General features: G+C 52.1%; 4 protein-coding genes across 17 annotated transcripts in view; 3 read left to right on the top strand and 1 right to left on the bottom strand.

Moving 5' to 3' along the window:
* Positions 1-642: 642 nt before the first annotated feature.
* TPP1 (tripeptidyl peptidase 1) lies at positions 643-7,725 on the top strand. 2 transcript variants are annotated; one of them, XM_008524139.2, is made up of 13 exons: positions 643-764; positions 879-950; positions 1,241-1,380; positions 2,566-2,716; positions 2,929-3,056; positions 3,209-3,387; positions 3,575-3,773; positions 3,922-4,110; positions 4,352-4,421; positions 4,861-4,981; positions 5,061-5,219; positions 5,396-5,521; positions 5,700-7,725. In XM_008524139.2, exons 1-13 carry the CDS (start codon positions 685-687, stop codon positions 5,838-5,840), a joined length of 1,755 nt encoding a protein of 584 aa, XP_008522361.1. In that variant the 5' UTR covers positions 643-684; the 3' UTR covers positions 5,841-7,725. The 2 variants fall into 2 exon arrangements, with proteins under 2 accessions (XP_008522361.1, XP_070482222.1); XM_070626121.1 differs by having other exon boundaries at positions 653-764; positions 3,922-4,115; positions 4,357-4,421.
* A 532-nt stretch (positions 7,726-8,257) lies between these two features.
* TAF10 (TATA-box binding protein associated factor 10) lies at positions 8,258-9,676 on the top strand. Its single transcript, XM_070626138.1, has 5 exons — positions 8,258-8,522; positions 8,669-8,823; positions 9,060-9,124; positions 9,213-9,327; positions 9,510-9,676. Exons 1-5 carry the CDS (start codon positions 8,291-8,293, stop codon positions 9,597-9,599), a joined length of 657 nt encoding a protein of 218 aa, XP_070482239.1. The 5' UTR covers positions 8,258-8,290; the 3' UTR covers positions 9,600-9,676.
* ILK (integrin linked kinase) lies at positions 9,651-16,345 on the bottom strand. 2 transcript variants are annotated; one of them, XM_070626133.1, is made up of 14 exons: positions 16,185-16,307; positions 15,620-15,754; positions 15,182-15,417; positions 12,317-12,482; positions 12,056-12,151; positions 11,756-11,852; positions 11,571-11,654; positions 11,384-11,469; positions 11,132-11,241; positions 10,893-11,020; positions 10,685-10,806; positions 10,485-10,584; positions 10,242-10,372; positions 9,651-10,060 (listed from the first exon to the last, which is right to left on the bottom strand). In XM_070626133.1, exons 4-14 carry the CDS (start codon positions 12,416-12,418, stop codon positions 9,911-9,913), a joined length of 1,206 nt encoding a protein of 401 aa, XP_070482234.1. In that variant the 5' UTR covers positions 12,419-12,482; positions 15,182-15,417; positions 15,620-15,754; positions 16,185-16,307; the 3' UTR covers positions 9,651-9,910. The 2 variants fall into 2 exon arrangements, with proteins under 2 accessions (XP_070482234.1, XP_070482233.1); XM_070626132.1 differs by lacking the exon at positions 15,182-15,417 and having other exon boundaries at positions 16,185-16,345.
* Positions 16,258-17,161, top strand: part of RRP8 (ribosomal RNA processing 8) — a 46,977-nt gene continuing 46,073 nt past the window's right edge. For 11 of the 12 annotated variants that reach the window (XR_011541585.1, XR_011541586.1, XM_070626127.1 and 8 more), the window contains exon 1: positions 16,307-16,583. Coding sequence is in view for 10 of the 12 variants with exons in the window: in XM_070626127.1 (XP_070482228.1) it covers positions 16,485-16,583 (99 nt within the window). In the remaining 2 variants the exon portion in view is untranslated. Of the gene's footprint in view, positions 16,584-17,161 lie in introns of all 12 variants that reach the window. The other variant, XM_008524137.2, reaches the window with a different exon arrangement.

The raw sequence follows: 17,161 nt of genomic DNA, 5'->3' as shown, positions 1-17,161 counted from the left end.
TTTATCTCTGTAAATTCTCACTGCAACCCTGAGGCAGAGCACTTTTAATATAATCGTCTCCATATTCTAAAGGAAGAAATCTAGGCTCCCCGCGGTTAGGGGACTTTCAAGATATCATACAGCTAGGAAGAACCAGGGTCTATGGGTCTATGGCCTTCAGAGCTCCTTTCTTCCTTCCTCCCTTCCTTCCTTCCTCCCTTCCTCCCTCCCTCCCTTCTTTTTTCTATTTTATTTTTTATTGAGGTTATGATAGTTTACAACCTTGTGAAATTTCAGTTGTACATTATTATTTGTCAGTCATATTGTAGGTTCACCACTTCACCCTTTGTGCCCACCCCCGATCCCCCTTTCCCCTGGTAACCACTAATCTGATCTCTTTGTCCACGTGTTTATCTTCCACATGTGAGTGGAGTCATACAGAGATTGTCTTTCTCTATCTGGCTTATTTCACTGAACATAATACCCTCAAGGTCCAGAGCCCCGTTCTTAAACACCTCCCATACACCCTGTGGTGCATCCTGCTTGGACTCTGGCAGCAGAGGGGAGCCCTGGGCTTACCCAGGGCTTGATGGGCCACAGAGAGAGAATGAGAATCGAGTGGCAGCCCCACCCGTTCCCCAGAATTCAGGACCGCCCCAGTGGAGGGAGGAGCCAGCAACGTCACTAGTTTCTAGAGGGGTGGTGATGGTGCTGGAATGTAGGGCTCATGTGATCCGTCACATGACAGCAGATCTGCAGAAAGGTGGAATGGGACTCCGAGCCTGGTGAGAGATTAGGGGGCCCCCGGGAGAAGGGGATCACATTGGAGGGAGTTGTTGGAGGGCGGGAATGCAGTGACAGTCTGGCTGCCGCTGAAACTCCACCTGCCGCCCCTGCAGCCTCCTCGGGCTTCTTGCCCTCTTTGTCACTGGCAAATGCAGTTACAGCCCGGAGCCTGACCAGCTGCGGACGTAAGTTGATTTAGCACTGACTGCCCCCTTCCCTCTGCCCTGTCCTGCACCCACTGTCCTGGTCCTAGCCTCCCTCACCCTCTTACCACCTCCTGGTACCCACTCCTGGTAGCCACTCCATAGTCTCATCCCCAGGTTCCCAGGCCCAGTCCCCGATCACTCACCTCTGTGAGCCATATCTGCTTCTGGGATCCTACCCAAGGACTCAGCCCCTAATCCGGAACCTTCCATGACTATCATTTCCCATCCCCACCCTAATGAAGACCATATTCCTGACCCTGACTCTGCAGGCTGCCCCCAGGCTGGGTGTCCCTGGGCCGTGTGGACCCTGAGGAAGAGCTGAGTCTCACCTTTGCCCTGAGACAGCAGAACCTGGAGAGACTGTCCAAGCTGGTGCAGGCTGTGTCGGATCCCAGCTCTCCTCGATACGGTGCATGTCGGGACTGGGGGTGGGATGTGGGATGCAGTGGAGGGGGACACAGGGCTGGGCTGAGCATGGGATGGTGCAGATCACATCAGAGTCATGCTGTCAGTGCCTGTCAAGGGGTGATATAGAGCAGATGAACAGCAGTGGCTCTCATTGAACAGTTTCTGAATAAAAAAGTGAACTGGAACTAATCTGTCTGAAACTAACTCACATTCTTTCCCTCAAAACTTTCCACCTGTGTTCATCAGGCTAAAAACCTAAAACTAGAAGCAGTTAAGAGCACAGGCTTTGTGGTCAGATCTGGATTCAGATTCTGACTATATTGCTTACCAGCTACCAGACAAAGGGGAAGTAGCACCTAGTACATATAGGGGCTCAAACTGCTCCCCAACCCTCAAATCTACTCCCATTTCCTCCTCCATTCAGACACTAAGGCTACCAGTTCCAACTCCAAAATAGCCTTTGGAGGAGTCTGCTTCTCACCATCCCTTGTTGCCACCAACTCAGTTGTGTTGCCTGCAGGTCTGCAGACTTCCCTCCACTCCACTCCCCACTCTATTCCTCACTCTGCTCCCAAACAGTCAATGTTTTGCTCCAACGGTCAAGCTGCATTGAGTCCTTCCCCAGCTCCTTTATGTCCATAAAAATGTCCAAAAAAAAGTCCTTTATGGTGGGGGGAGGAGTGGTGTGTGTGTGAGGGGGCAGTCTCAGATTCACCCAGGAGTCGCGTGCATGACTCCATGCAGGAAAACAGTGACTCACTATCATGTTAAGCTTAAAATCAACAAGTATGAAGATTTGAGCTACATTAGATATCTTATAATTGGCTCTGAAAGTTTTGAAAACTTCTATTGGAGATAAACTTAAAATGGGAATTTTTAATTTATTAACGTCATTTGTTTTTCATGATTGTGGCGATGCATGCCATGGTGGAGCATTTGCAACCTACTGACATTTACAATAAATCCATACTCCTGGCCATGGCATTCCAAGTCCCTCCAGCTATTTCTTCCCCCAGATACAGCCTGCACTTACACAGCCTGCCTTTTTGCCAGAAACTTCCCATTCATCCCTCAAGACACTGCTCCAGGTTCCCTGGGAAGTCCCAGTGTCTTCTGGTCGAAGTCAAAAAAGGGCAACTTAGAAAAGCAACAAATGAAGGCAAGCACCTCTACCGAATCCCTGCAGGAAAATACCTGACCCTAGAGGATGTGGCTGAACTGGTCCGGCCATCACCACTGACCCTCAGCACGGTCCAAAAATGGCTCTTGGCAGCTGGAGCCCGGAACTGCCACTCAGTGACTACACAGGACTTTCTGACTTGCTGGCTGAGTGTCCGGTGAGAGAGAATGTTTTCCCTGTGGAGGGTACCAATAATCCCATTAGGAAGACTAGTTGCCCCAATGGGAGGCAGTTGAGAGCTTGCTGGGGGCTTGTGGGTGAGAGCTAGTGCATGGGGAGACAAAGATTAACTGTCCAGTGATGCTCAGGCAGCCTCGGCTACTCTGTTCCATACTTTCTGACCTCTGTTCTCTGATCTCTGATCTCCAGACAGGCAGAGCTGCTGCTCTCTGGGGCTGAGTTTCATCGCTATGTGGGAGGACCTACAGAGACCCATGTCGTAAGGTCCCCACGTCCCTACCAGCTCCCCAAGGCTTTGGCCTCCCATGTGGACTTTGGTAATACCCAGTGGGATTGGTGGGGGTTGGGGCAAGCACAGCCAGGGGCTGGAGAAGTTTAGATGCCTTGGGGGGTTTTGGCGTGGGGTCAGCAGTAAAGTGGGGGTTGGAGTCTAAAAGATCTCCTCCTCAAGTCTGACCCTTCCTCACAGTGGGGGGGCTGCACCGCTTTCCCCCCACATCATCCCTGAGGCAACGCCCTGAGCCACAGGTGGCAGGGACTGTTGGCCTGCACCTGGGGGTGACCCCATCTGTCATCCGTGAGCGATACAACTTGACAGCACAAGACGTGGGCTCTGGCACAACCAACAACAGCCAAGCCTGTGCCCAGGTGAGCCATAGAGATAGCCCAGGGTCTTCACAGCCTCCTCAAAGTGCCCGACCATACTGGGGCTTGCTCTCTGACTCTAATCCCTGGGTTTTCATCCCCTATCCTGTGATCTGGGACAGTACCCCCTGCCCAGACCCTTGGGGCTGCATCCTCTGACCCATGATATCTGCTCTGACTCCCTCCATAGTTCCTGGAACAGTATTTCCGTGACTCAGACCTGGCTGAGTTCATGCGCCTCTTTGGTGGGAACTTTGCACACCAGGCATCAGTAGCCCGCGTCGTCGGACAACAGGGCCGGGGCCTGGCTGGGATCGAGGCCAGTCTAGATGTACAGTACCTGATGAGTGCTGGTGCCAACATCTCCACCTGGGTCTACAGTAACCCTGGTACTGCCAAGGGGACTGGTTGGTGGGGAGAAGGGTGGGGGTGAGTGTTGATCCCTGCTCCCTGTAGAGAATCCCATGAGCTAGAGGGAGAGCCTGACAACACCCCCCAATGACTGCCCTTGTACCCCACCCCTCAAAACAAATTCAGGCCGGCACGAGTCACAAGAGCCCTTCCTGCAGTGGCTCCTACTGCTCAGTAATGAGTCAGCCCTGCCACATGTGCACACCGTGAGCTATGGGGATGACGAGGACTCCCTCAGCAGTGCCTACATCCAACGGGTCAACACTGAGTTCATGAAGGCTGCTGCTCGGGGTCTTACCCTCCTCTTTGCCTCAGGTGACCTCCTATTCTAAACTTAGACCCCCCTGCCTCACCCACCCAACCTATTTGACCCCACAGTGACCCCTGAACCTGATCTCTGACTCATAATCTGAGCTCCACAGGGACCACCGCCCTGAGCTCTAAACTTTGATCTCTTGCAGTAATGACTAAAACTTGAATTTCCTCTCTGACATCTGAACACACATACCAAGCTCTGACCAATTAATCTGAGCACTAAACTCAGTCTCTCTCCCAGGTGACAGTGGGGCTGGGTGTTGGTCTGTCTCTGGAAGACATCAGTTCCGTCCGAGCTTCCCTGCCTCCAGGTAAGCACCCTGGCTCACCACTTACCTGTGACTATCAACCTTTCATCTGTCACCTCATGACCTGGAACCTTTGCCTGACCCCATCAGGTACTCCTGTGGCTCAGCCCTCGGCTTTACCTGCTCTGGTTACTGCACTCCCCTCTTCTTCCTGTAGGTCCCAGGCCCCAAGTCTCCTGAGTAGGACACAACTCCCAGTGTTCCTCTTCCTCAGTCCCCAGGCATTTTAGTGGAAGATTTGGTGGGTGTTCTGTAGGGAAAAGTGTGCACAGTCACCTCAGGCCATGCCTTAAGGGCCAAAACCTCTTAGTTATCCCCCTGTACATGCTTACCTACAGAGTCCAGACCCTCCAGCAAGATATAGGCCATACTGCCCCATTCTCACACATTTTGGAGGTCCCCTTGGGACCCCTACAATCTGAGTGCTGTCTTCTGCCCTCAGTCCTTATGTTACCACGGTGGGAGGCACATCCTTCCAGAATCCTTTCCGAGTCACGAATGAAGTTGTTGACTATATCAGTGGTGGTGGCTTTAGCAATGTGTTCCCACAGCCTTCATACCAGGTACGTGTATGTTTGTGTGGGCGGATGGGTGGGGGATCCTCAGTTCAGCAGACAAGACTCACTCAACAATGCCTTTCAGGAGGACGCTGTAGCCCACTTCCTGAGCTCCAGCCCCAACTTGCCACCATCCAGTTACTTCAATGCCAGTGGCCGTGCCTACCCAGATGTGGCTGCACTTTCTGATGGCTACTGGGTGGTCAGTAACAACGTGCCCATTCCATGGGTGTCTGGTACCTCGGTGAGAATCAGCCTGACTCCAAAACCCCCACTCAGCAACTACTCTTACCTTCTACCCAAAAGACCTTGCACCCAGAACCCCGACTCCTCAGAAGCTTCTGATACTTTCAAATATCCCTCTCCCAAAGTCCAAACACTCTGAACCCCTAACCTCTACTTGCATGCTCACCCTTGCAGGCCTCTACTCCAGTGTTTGGGGGCCTCCTATCCCTGATAAATGAACACAGAATCCTCAGTGGTCACCCTCCTCTTGGCTTTCTCAACCCAAGACTCTACCAGCAGCGTGGGGCAGGACTCTTTGATGTGAGTGTGGAAGGGGAGGGTGCAGACATTTTCCTTAGGGTATGGGGAGTGCTAAGATGAACTTGAGGGCACTTCTGATGGTGTGGGAGGACCCTGGAATGTGAATACAGGGTGAGGGAATGCAGTCTCTTAGTACTGGGACAAGCAGACACAAATCTGATGCCCATTTTCTCCCTAGGTAACCCGTGGCTGCCATGAGTCCTGTCTGAATGAAGAGGTGCAGGGTCAGGGTTTCTGCTCCGGCCCTGGCTGGGATCCTGTGACAGGCTGGGGAACACCCAACTTTCCAGCCCTACTGAAGACACTAATCAACCCTTGACCCTTTCCTGCTGACAGAGTGGGCCTGACTCCTCCCCCACCGCTGGTGGCTCGGTCCCTTGTTCTGCACTGTTGGAAGCCCTGATGAACCCTCAAGTGTTGACTGCTGCAGACAGCTTATCTCCCTAACCCTGAAATGCTGTGAGCTTGACTTGACTCCCAAACCTACTCTATTCCATCATACTCAGGTCTCCCTACTCCTGCCTCAGGTTCCTCTACAGATAGTATAACCAGTACTGTTTGGGAGCCTCCCCCAACCCCCTCTCCCCATTTCTTCTTTCTCCTTTCAACCAGACTTTTCCAAAGGGTTGTCTACACTGTTTGTATATATTATTTCACCTGATGTTTGCTCCTCAATTCATTGCAACAAAACCTCTGCTCTCATTTTATCACTTTTTCAACTAACATTGAGAAACAATGGCCTCCCTGCTGCTTCATCCAGTGCACATGTCTCAATCTCTGCTTTAGGGGCTCTTTGTCATAGTTGCCCACTCGCTCTGCTTCCTTAGCTTGCAGTACTTAACTTCTCTGACCATTCCCTCTTCCTCTATCATTCCCTCTTCCTCCTTCTCTTTCTCTGTTCCTCATTGAATGTTGGTGTACTTCACTGCTCCATCCTTAGTCTTTTGTTCTTGTCACCCTACCCATTGTCCCCTGGAAGAAATCAATCACTGGCATCCATAGCCATCATCATCTCCCTAAATCAGATTTTCTATCTAATGGGGATTGATATCTCAAATGCAAGATGTGTGATACCCAACTCTTGATCTCCCTCCTTCCCCATCACAAACTGTTCTCTTTTGTTTCTTGGTAAATGAGACTATGCTTCCTCAAAGAAAGCCAGAAACCTATGTGTCATCCCAGACTCCCATTTCCTTCACCTTCCCCCACCACCACCTCCAATCAACAAGTCCTATTGACTTTACCTCTTAAATATATCTTTATCAATCCACAAGTCCTGCCAATTATATATCCTAAATATATCTAGAACTAATCTACTTCTCTCCATCCCCACTGCTACTACATTAGCTTAGAGCCACATTCTCTCTCCTCTGAACTGCAGGAGGCCCTTGCAAAAAGTGTCCTTACTTCCTGCCCTTCCCTAAACCATCTTCCAGAGTAAAATGCAAATCCCATCAGGTCATTTACTTGATTGAGATCCCTCAAAGACTACTGGATAAAGTTCAAGCTTTTTTACTATGACTCACAAATCCGATCCCTCTCTTGCTATTTGTTCCTGAGTAACAAGTTGTTTATCCTCCCCTATTCCCCTGCTCGCTACACTTTCACTTTTGCTCAACAGATTCTGTGCCCTTAATACTACCCCTGACTACCACTAACACTACCTACTATGCTCTTTGCCTGGTTGATTTCTGGGATTCTTTTAAGAATCAGCTCAAAAGTCACCTTCTCTTGTGAACCTTTTGGCTCCCTGAAACTAGTTGATTTTGGCACAGCAGAAAAATCAGATTTTTGAAACCAAACCTGTTTGATTCTTGATTCTGATATAGACTAGGAGAGAGCCTTGGGCAAGTACATTCATTTCCCTGAGCCTTTTTCCTCCTCTGTTAAGTGGGGATATCCATACCTGCCTCTCATAACAAGCAGGGAATAATTAAATGGAATCAAGTTGATAGAGCACCTGACACACAGAAAAGTAAGCAGATGTTAGTTCCTTTCTCCCTTGCACTGCACTCCATGTCTACCTCTAGAATTGTAAATCCCACATAATATTAAAATTGCCAGTTTACCTGTTTGCCTCCTTTTCCAAGACCGTTGGTGCCTAGAGGACTAGAATCTTGTCCTACTTAACCTTGTATTCCCAGGCCCTAGCTCAGGATTGGCAAGTAGGAATTAAATAAACGTTTGCTGCATTTAAAACCCTACTTTTTCACTTGCTGTGATTTTGCATGTTGTCTACTCAGGCTGAAATACCTCTTTCACCATCTACAGCAACACTATGTGCGCCTTCCTGCTGCCCTCATTTCTCCGGGCAGCTGGCGAAGAGGGGGGCTTTCCAATTCTATTAATAACCCTTAAAAGGCTGAATGAGAGAACTATAAAGGATGCAGACTGGCAGGCAACCTGTGGTCGAGGGCCCATGAGGCCCAAAGCAAGGTCTTTAGGCGTCAGGTTTAATGAGAGGTCCCAGATCCACAGAAGAGAGTCCTCGACATTCAAGGGTTCCAATCCCAGTGGAACTGCCTAGAACACGGCGCGGTAGAGGGTGGAATGTCCGCAGCCAGCACCGTTCTCCTAGGCTGGGTCCCCGCCCTTCGGTCTCCGTCATCTAGCTGGAGGATGGGCAACCGGTAAACCGAGAGGCCTAAGGGAGACAGCGAACACGGCGCGAGCGAGGCGAGTCGCGAGGCGTGTGACGTCACCCCTGGTGTGTGCGTAACGTGAGCGGAAGCGGAAGCGGCTCTGTTCGCCGCCTCTCCCACCGGCCCGATGAGCTGCAGCGGCTCCGGCGCGGACCCCGAGGCGGCGCCGGCCTCCGCCGCCTCGGCCCCGGGCCCGGCCCCCACGGTCTCGGCCCCCGCCGCGCTGCCGGCCGGCACAGCTGCGGAGAACAAGGCCAGCCCCGTGGGGACAGCAGGGGGGCCTGGGGCTGGAGCCGCGGCAGCGGGCACGGGACCCGTGGCGGCGCGGGCCGGGGAGCCGGCCGAGCGGCGCGGGGCGGGTGAGGGCCGGGACGGGTGAGGGTGAGGGTGAGGGCAGCGCCTTGGGTTGGGCCCTGCGGCGGGTGAGGGCAGACGATTTAGGGCAGACCTAGCCGGGGCTCTGCGCCCCCCACCTCCGTGTCTCAGTTTGCTGGTTCTCCTCCAGCTCCGGTGTCGGCAGGCGGCGCGGCGCCCCCGGAGGGGGCCATGTCTAATGGGGTTTACGTGCTGCCGAGCGCGGCCAACGGAGACGTGAAGCCAGTGGTGTCCAGCACGCCTCTGGTGGACTTCCTGATGCAGCTGGAGGATTACACGCCTACGGTGGGCTTACTGCCTGAACAAGGCTGTTGGCTCGCTGTCACGCAACTTTCTGCCACACCAGCTGGATTTCCAGCGTCCTTTTGTATTTGCACCCCTACCTGCTCTTGTGATTTTAACCCCTCTGCCCACCCAAACTGTGAGCTTCGTGGTAGCCAGGCCTGGCCTCCCCCATTTCCCTCACCCTCTCACCCCAGTGCATGGGGCTAACACTGACAGTCGTCTAATTGATTCCTCAGATCCCAGATGCAGTGACCGGTTACTACCTGAACCGCGCTGGCTTTGAGGCCTCGGACCCACGCATGTGAGTAACCTCTGAGCTGGTTAGAGCCTTGGGTGCTTCTGTGGAGTCCGTTGTCCACCTCTTCCTCATACCAGTTTTTTCTCTCTAGAATTCGGCTCATCTCCCTAGCTGCCCAGAAATTCATCTCAGATATTGCCAACGATGCCCTACAGCACTGCAAAATGAAGGGCACAGCCTCTGGCAGCTCCCGAAGCAAGAGCAAGGTGTGAGGGGAGACTCATGGAGTCAGTAATTACCTCCCACAGCAGCGGAGGCCTAATTTATCCAGAAACCCCTTTGGGGAAACTAAGCCCTAGGGGAGGTGAAAGACCTACTCAGGGTCACCCACCTGGGACTGAAATCTGGGATTCCTGTGCTCAGCTGGTGCTCTTCCCTCTTCCCTCAGGACCGCAAGTACACTCTAACCATGGAGGACTTGACCCCTGCCCTCAGCGAGTATGGCATCAATGTGAAGAAGCCGCACTACTTCACCTGAGCCACCCAACCTAAATGTACTTCTCTGTCCCCTTGACCCCACACCAGCCTGTTTTCATAATAAACTTTATTGTGACAGGCAGGGCTGATCCCTCCCATGCTGGGAGACATCGTGTGGCAAGTGACAAAGCTCTGAGCCCAGCCCCTTTTGGGGCCACAGTGGTAGGGATGGGGGCAGGGGATGGGCCCCATGACTGGGGTAGTACCATGACTGGAGGCAGGGAAGGCAACCAGAGGCCTGTAGCTCTGGGGAGGCACACTCCCCTAACCGTGTCCTGACACCTCTGGAGTTTAGGCAGAGACTTTCCAGCCCTACTTGTCCTGCATCTTTTCCAGGATAGGCACAATCATGTCAAACTTGGGTCGCTTAGCAGGGTCTTCATTCATGCAGATCTTCATGAGCTTACATACATGGGGGGAAATGCCTGGTGGGATGGTAGGCCGAAGGCCTTCCAGTGCCACCTGCAAATACAGGGAAAAACAAAGTGGGTCTCAGAACTTGAGTCATGTGGGGAGAGGCCTCTAGCCCTCAGGACAGGATTACTGTATACCCAAACAATGTGGGAAGAGCCCAGCCCCACCACAGTTATTGTCACTACCACCACCATTCCCCCAACACAAGTGTATACAGTTGTGCTCTCACCTTCATTCCAATCTCCATGTTGGAGAGGTCAGCAAAGGGTACCTCCCGTGTCACCAGTTCCCAGAGAAGCACTGCAAAACTCCACATGTCTGCTGAGCGTCTGTTTGTGTCTTCAGGCTTCTTCTGCAGAGCTGGAGGGATAGGACTTAGCTGTTCCAGCTGCCTGTCCTGTCCTGTCTCTGCCCCCTTCCATTACTACTGAGCTGGCCCTTCTGTACCTCCCAACATGATACCCTCACTCACCTTCAGGGGCTACCCAGGCAGGTGCATACATACGCCCAGGGCATTGGAAGGAGAACTTCACGTCGGCCATGCTGATTCGGGCAGTCATGTCCTCATCGATCTGAGGAAGAGAAGATAGATTTGTGGAAGGAGGTAAGTCCTATTCTAGATAGGGAAAGAGCTTCTGGGGGCCTGGGCCAGGAGTGAAGTTGTGACCTCACCATCACACTACGACTATTGAGTGCATGTCGTGGGATGAGGGGCTCTAGTGTGTGTAGGAAGGCCATGCCCCTTGCCATGTCCAATGCAAACTTCACAGCCTGGCTCTGGTCCACGACAAAATCTAAGAAAGAAGGCAACAGTCAAATACTTCGGAGAGGCTTACACACCCTCTCCCCCCTACAAGGGAATTTGGCATCCTCTACTTACTGGTGCCTTCATGTAGTACATTGTACAGGGATCCATATGGCATCCAGTGTGTGATGAGGGTTGGGTGAGGAGCAGGTGGAGACTGACAGGCACCTAGCACTGGGAGCACATTTGGATGCGAGAAAATCCTGGGAGAGGGAGAGAGTGTCCCTGGCTGAGATTCAGCATAAAAGATCTCCCTCTGGGTGCTAGTCAGGGTTCCTTGGAACCGGCAGCTTCCAGTTTAGGCCTTGCCCCACCTGAGCCGGGGACATTCCTCGTTGAAGTCCCTGCTCTTCCTTGTACTCCAGTCTCGAACCTTCAGCACCTTCACAACGATGTCATTGCCCTGCCAGCGGCCCTTCCATAGCTGAGGGACAGGTAAGGGTTAGGAGGCTTTAACTAAGGCCACCGCTTTCTTGCCTGCTAACTGAAGGAGAAACTTAAAACAGGTGCAGAGCAGGTAATTTGTGGGGGCTTGGGGAGGGAGGGCCAAGAAGGGCGGGGGTCACCTCTCCAGAGTGATTCTCGTTGAGCTTCGCCAGGAAGTTGAGCTGTTTGAAGTCAATGCCGGAGTGTTTGTTCAGAGTCCCATTTCCTGAGAGTGTGGGTAGGTCAGGTACCCAGCTTCCCCCTAACCCAGCCCCAGGAGCCCAGGATTATTCCCTGTTATCACCCCTCCCCTCACAACTGACTCACGGGGTCGAGTGCGTGTGGTCCCTTTCCAGAATGTGTCCTTGTATGGAATACGGTTGAGATTCTGGCCCATCTTCTCTGCCCGTTCTGGGGAAGGAAGATAGACGGTCTTGGCCTCAGCTGTAGTATGGAGGGAGGAGATAGGCAGGGACAAGATGAGGGCGCAAGCTGGGGGGTGGAGGACAGACCTCGGAGAAGCTCTCTCAGGGGTGCTTTGGCTTTGTCCACAGGCATCTCTCCATACTTGTTACAGATGCTGACAAGGGCCCCATTAGCCACCAAGTCCTGTAATGAAAAGGTGGTTGTGATGAGGGCCCCTGCTACCTCCCTGGCAGTCACAACCAACCATGAATGCAGATACAGTACAAACCCTGTGAGTGTCATATACTCGGTAGTAGTCACAAGATGGATTGAGGGTTCCAGAATCTTCCACTCAGACTCAGACTTTGCTTCCCACTCAGCCCAGGGCTCAAGGCCTGAGTACTCACCTCTGCCACCTGATCTTGGCCCCAAAAACAGGCATAGTGCAGGGGCACGTTCCCATGCTCATTCACTGCATTGATGTCAGCTTTGTACTGCAGCAGCTGGTGCCAATGGCCAGAGAGACAGAAAGAGGCAGAAGGCACAGTCAGTCCTAAATAAGATGTGGCATTCGAGGAGGGAGAAGAGTACATATACTTTCTACAGTATATTATAGTGACTTCCAGGCATATATGTGATGTAGGTGACAGGGAGGGGTTCATAAATACCTTCTGTACAATATCACGGTGTCCATGACTGGCTGCCAGGTGCAGGGGGGTGTCATCCCCACGGTTCATCACATTGATTCGAGCACCCCGCATGATCAGCATCTCAACCACAGCAGAGCGGCCCTCTCGGCAGGCCCAGTGCAAGGGAGAGAAGCCATGATCGTCCCTTTGAGGAAGGGGCAATGGTCATTGATCTGGAGGTGGGATGGGGGCAAAGGCTTTGATACAGGAAAAACTGATAGTCACTCTGCATACTCTCCCTGGGAAACCTTACCTCTCCAGGACTTTGATTCTCATTCATGTCAGCAACTCGCCAAGCTGTCCAATACAGACCTTCCCCCAAGCTTCAAACCCAACCAACCACCACCTAATCCCATAAAGTCCATATGATTCGTTGTCTTCATCATCTCCCACCAACCTTTCTTCCCTGGCACACCCTATCTCATTAAATGGTCGCATTCTTCATCTGGTTTCCTCTGCATCGCTTATGTAACATCTGTTGGTCCTTTCCGTTTCTACTGCATCTTGTACATCCCTCTACTATAGTACTTGTCACACTGGATTGTAAAAATCTGTTAATGGGCTCTCTTGTCTATTAGACTGTAAAGTGGAGAAAATGGATTGACAGCAGGTGTTTACTGCATGTTTATGGCGGGCTGTCTGGAGAAGGAAGGCCACAACTCATGGGAGAGGGAGCAAGCTTACTGATTGGCTCTGGTACTGAGACTAAGATCTAAAAATGGAATGGAATTAAAGTGATGTTTAGGAAAGGTTTATAAGGAAAAGGAGAAGTGCTTTTGATAAGTCAATACTCATGAGGCCACCACATAAAACAAGATTCCTCTACTCAAGCAATCATGGACACAGAAAACAAGAAAATGAGAATGACTTCTTTAGAAAGAAAAGTGTACCTGACTTTTTTTCTTTCCCCAATGACATATATTTTATAAAGTAAAAAGTGTACAAAACACCCCAAAACAATTGGGTGGGAGCTGGTCCTGCCTGACAGCCTGGGGCCATAAAAGGAAATTCCCTCCAGTCCGGGGCAGCAGATCCAAGAGGCGGAGCAAGGGGCGGTCCGTGGTCCTGGCCGCAGCCTCCGGATGCCTTAGTGCTGCGGTCACTTCCCGTGTGGGGGCTCTAGGCGGGGCCTGGAGCTGCTTGGGGGTCTGGCCACCGTGGGCCATCCTGATGCCCCCCACAGCTGCTGAGGGTGGGGGGTGTGGCCTTTAACCTAATGATTTCCCTCCACAGCTGCCCTCATCTGCTCACAGAGATAACCAAAAGCTTTCCTGGGTATCCTCTGCCCACTCCCCGAAGCAATTACCACCCCAGGCTTATCAGTCAGTTTGCCTCCCAGTTCTTTAATATGTGCCCTGACTTATCAGCCTCCTGAAGGCTGTGGCCCCAGAGCAGGCCAGAGCCTGAAGGCAAAAGTTTGGGGACAAGGGTACTACCTACCGTCAGGCTGCCTGTCATCTCAAGGCCTGGACTTTAATCCCAAAGAGGCCAGCAGGGGGTTCACCCCCACCTCATATCCAGCATATACCCAGCCAGCTTGTGCCTCCAAAGCTCAGCCCCTCAAACCAGCACCAAAGCCTTCCAGTTTCATTAATGTCACCCCTTTACCTTTTGGCAGCAGAGTCTTCCTAGTTGCTGGGCCCACTGGACAACTTCACTTAAGCCTTTATAACCCCAACAACAAAATAGTAACAGTGCTCACTGTCTTTATCAGGGCACCCTTTGAAGAAGTATATGAAAAACAGAACAAGTGACTGCAAATTATGGAGGAATACTAGAGCCTAATGGGAACCAGTGAAGCCTGGATGAAGATAACTAGTGTTCCTTACCTCTCAAACCTAAAAACTAAACTTTCCCAAACTTATAAAATTTTAAAATAAAAAAATTAAAATCCACTATCCTGAATCAACATTACTACTGCTTTTCTTACCTTCCTGTCTTGGCCAACCTTAAAGAACTTGTCTACACTCACTGTTTCTGTTTCCTCACCTCCCATTCAACCTGCCATAAGGCCACTGCCTTGAGAGCAGGCATTAGGTCTGATTCTGGGCCTCTAGTGCCCAGCACAGGAGGTATTCAGTATAGTTCCTTAAATGAAGGAACCCAGTGTCATCTGGTTTCTTTACCCATTTCCTTCTGAAACACCCCTCACAGAGATCATCAAATAAATATATCATTAATTGTAAATTCAGTGGTTAAAGTGCTCACGTTCCTTGACTTCTCCGTGGCCTATACTGCTGTTGACCACTCCCCCTTTGTTGAAACATTCACTTCTCTAAGCTTTACTAACATTTTCCTGTTTCTTCTTCAACCACCACTTGTTCATTTTCAGGCTTACAGGCTCTTCATCCCCTCTCCCTCACACCCATGTCTTCAGGTTTCATCTGTATGCTAATATCTTCCAAGTCTGTATCTCTAAGTCAGATCTCTCTCCTGAAATCCAAATCTGCATAACCAACAAGCTACTCAAGATTTCCACTTCGTTGTACTGTCATTTTAACATGTCCAGGGCAGAACTCATCATTCTTCAGTTGTCGTCCTCAGTAAAGGGAATCACCGTCTACTGAAGTGCCCCAGTCAGAATCCTGGTCATCATCTTTGACCTTCCTCAATTCCTACACCAAGTCTCACCGATTCTTTATCCTAAAGGTTTCAGGACTCTGATCACTTCTTTTTCATATGACCCCATTTTAGTCCAAGCTATCACTTCTGGGACAAACTAGGCAATTGTTTCTCTTTACATCACCACTTGCTCTTCACAAAGCGTCCAAGATGACACTTAAGAAATGGACAATCTCATCATATCACCACACGGCTTTAAACACTTGTTCTTAGAATAAATACCTTATTATAACCTAAATATCCTTGCATGATCTGGCTGACTCCTGCAGACTTTTCCAGACTTATCTCCTGTCGTTCTCCACTTGTACTCAATGCTTCAGCCCACAGAAGCCCACAGCGATCTTCTATCCTCCAGCCATATGGAACTCCGGACAATTTCAGGGCACTCCGCTCTATCCCGCCTCCTAGGTTTTGTCCATGCAGTTCACTGAGGCTAGAAAGCTCTCTGCAGCCTCTGCCTGTGAAACTCTTATTCATCAGTCAAGATTCAGCTCAAATACAGCTTCCTCTGTGGAGACCCCCTGCCACCCACAAGCTGTGCTTAGCATTCATCACACTGGATAGGAAAGTCAGCCGCCACCACCAGACGTGAAGCACCCCACATCGCGGAGAGGAGCATGTCTTTGCCCTTCCTCTCACCCACCAAGCACCTCAGCTCACCCCTGGTTGAGGTCGTTCTCCGTGTTGTCCAGCCACAGGCGAACGGCAACCGCGTTGCCCTCCCGGCACTGAGTAAAAATGTCGTCCATAGCAGCGTCCCCGCGGTGAGTCCCCTAGACTGGGGAAACCTGGGGACTGTGGAGGGATCCAGGGAAGGGGGTGAGCCCCAAGTTTTGTCCCCCGCAGGAGACGAGCGTTCGTGTTGGGGGTGGGGGTCTGGGCACTGCGTCCCCGGCTACTGGAGGCCTGGGACGAAGTTCAGGGCAGTGGGATGATCCCCGACCGTGTCCCCTGGGTGCGAGGGAAAGGCGGGTCCGGGCGAGGTAGGGGCTGATTAGGAGGTAGTATCTCCTACAGGGACGTCAGAGAGCAAGCAAAGACACCCTACTCGCGAACAGAGCCGGGCGAGGAGGGAAGTTCAGGCGCCCTAAACCCTGGGGGACGCGATCGGGGGTCCTTCCCCGGGGGAGCCCTGGTTCCCTACTCGGAACTCAGCCGGAGTGAGGGGTGACGGGTTGGCAGGGCTCGAGACTTCGGGAGGGGGCACGCCTGCTCCCACACTCACCGGGATTCGGGCTGGAGGATCCTTCTCCGGGGTCCGGTCCGGCCGCGCCCGCCGTTCGGCCCCGCCCCTCGCTCTCTCCGGTCAGCGCGAGCCTCCTTCCCGCCCTCCTCCCTTGCCCTTCTAGCCCACCAGTGTCTGAACTCGATGGTTTTCGGCACTCCGCCGGCCGCTCTAGCCGCCGTCGCTATCACTCCTTGGTTTCCGGCTGCGTTCTGACGGTTCTGCGCCTTGTGATTCCTGGAGACGGGCTCTGCGCGTGGAGAGGTGCGTGGTCGTCGCGTCCTCGCACTCCCCACCCGCATGTTCGAGGAGCCGGAGTGGGCCGAGGAGGCCCCGGCAGCCGCGGGCCTCGGGCCTGTGTCCTCATGGCCTCGGCCCGCGGCAGCCTCGAAGATCAAAGTAAGTGGCCCTGTAGGGGCACTGGAGCTGTTTCAGGCGGCGAAGCGGACCCTAGTGGGTCCCTGCGCTGGGGTACGCGGTGTGTGTGCGTGTGCGTTTGTATTAGGGGAAGGGGGAGTCTGCGGCCGACTGAAGATCCAGTAACTCCCAAAAGAAAATGACGTTGGCACTGAGGGAGAGTTGGTGAATAGAAGTTAGTGAAGCAAAGAGGGTTTCCTGGACAGGAAAAGCATGTGCAAAGGCCCTGGGGCAAGAGAGCATGTCTTGTTAGGGTCACACAAACACAAAATAATCTGTGTGGTTGGAGCACAGACAGTGAAAGGATACCATTGAAATTGGAGTTGTGGATTAGAGGTTTTGCATATTTTAAGATTAATGAGAAGCCAATGAGGTGGTTTTAGCAGGGGAATGATTTCTTCAGATTTGTATTTTGAAAAGATTATTGGTTGCAGTGTGGAGATTGGATTGGAGAGAGCAAGAGTGAATGACAATGAATGGCCATCAGTACTACCATTCAAAAGGGGGTGGTGCAGAGGGGTCCTGAGAGCCTCCAAGCCGAGGATGGCCCAGGAGGACTT

The sequence above is a fragment of the Equus przewalskii genome, chromosome 6 (genome assembly GCF_037783145.1).
Source record: "Equus przewalskii isolate Varuska chromosome 6, EquPr2, whole genome shotgun sequence".
NCBI classification, from domain to species: Eukaryota; Metazoa; Chordata; class Mammalia; order Perissodactyla; family Equidae; genus Equus; species Equus przewalskii.
The sequence above is the reverse complement of the archived record's forward strand: the minus strand, read 5'-3'. Positions and strand labels throughout refer to the sequence as shown.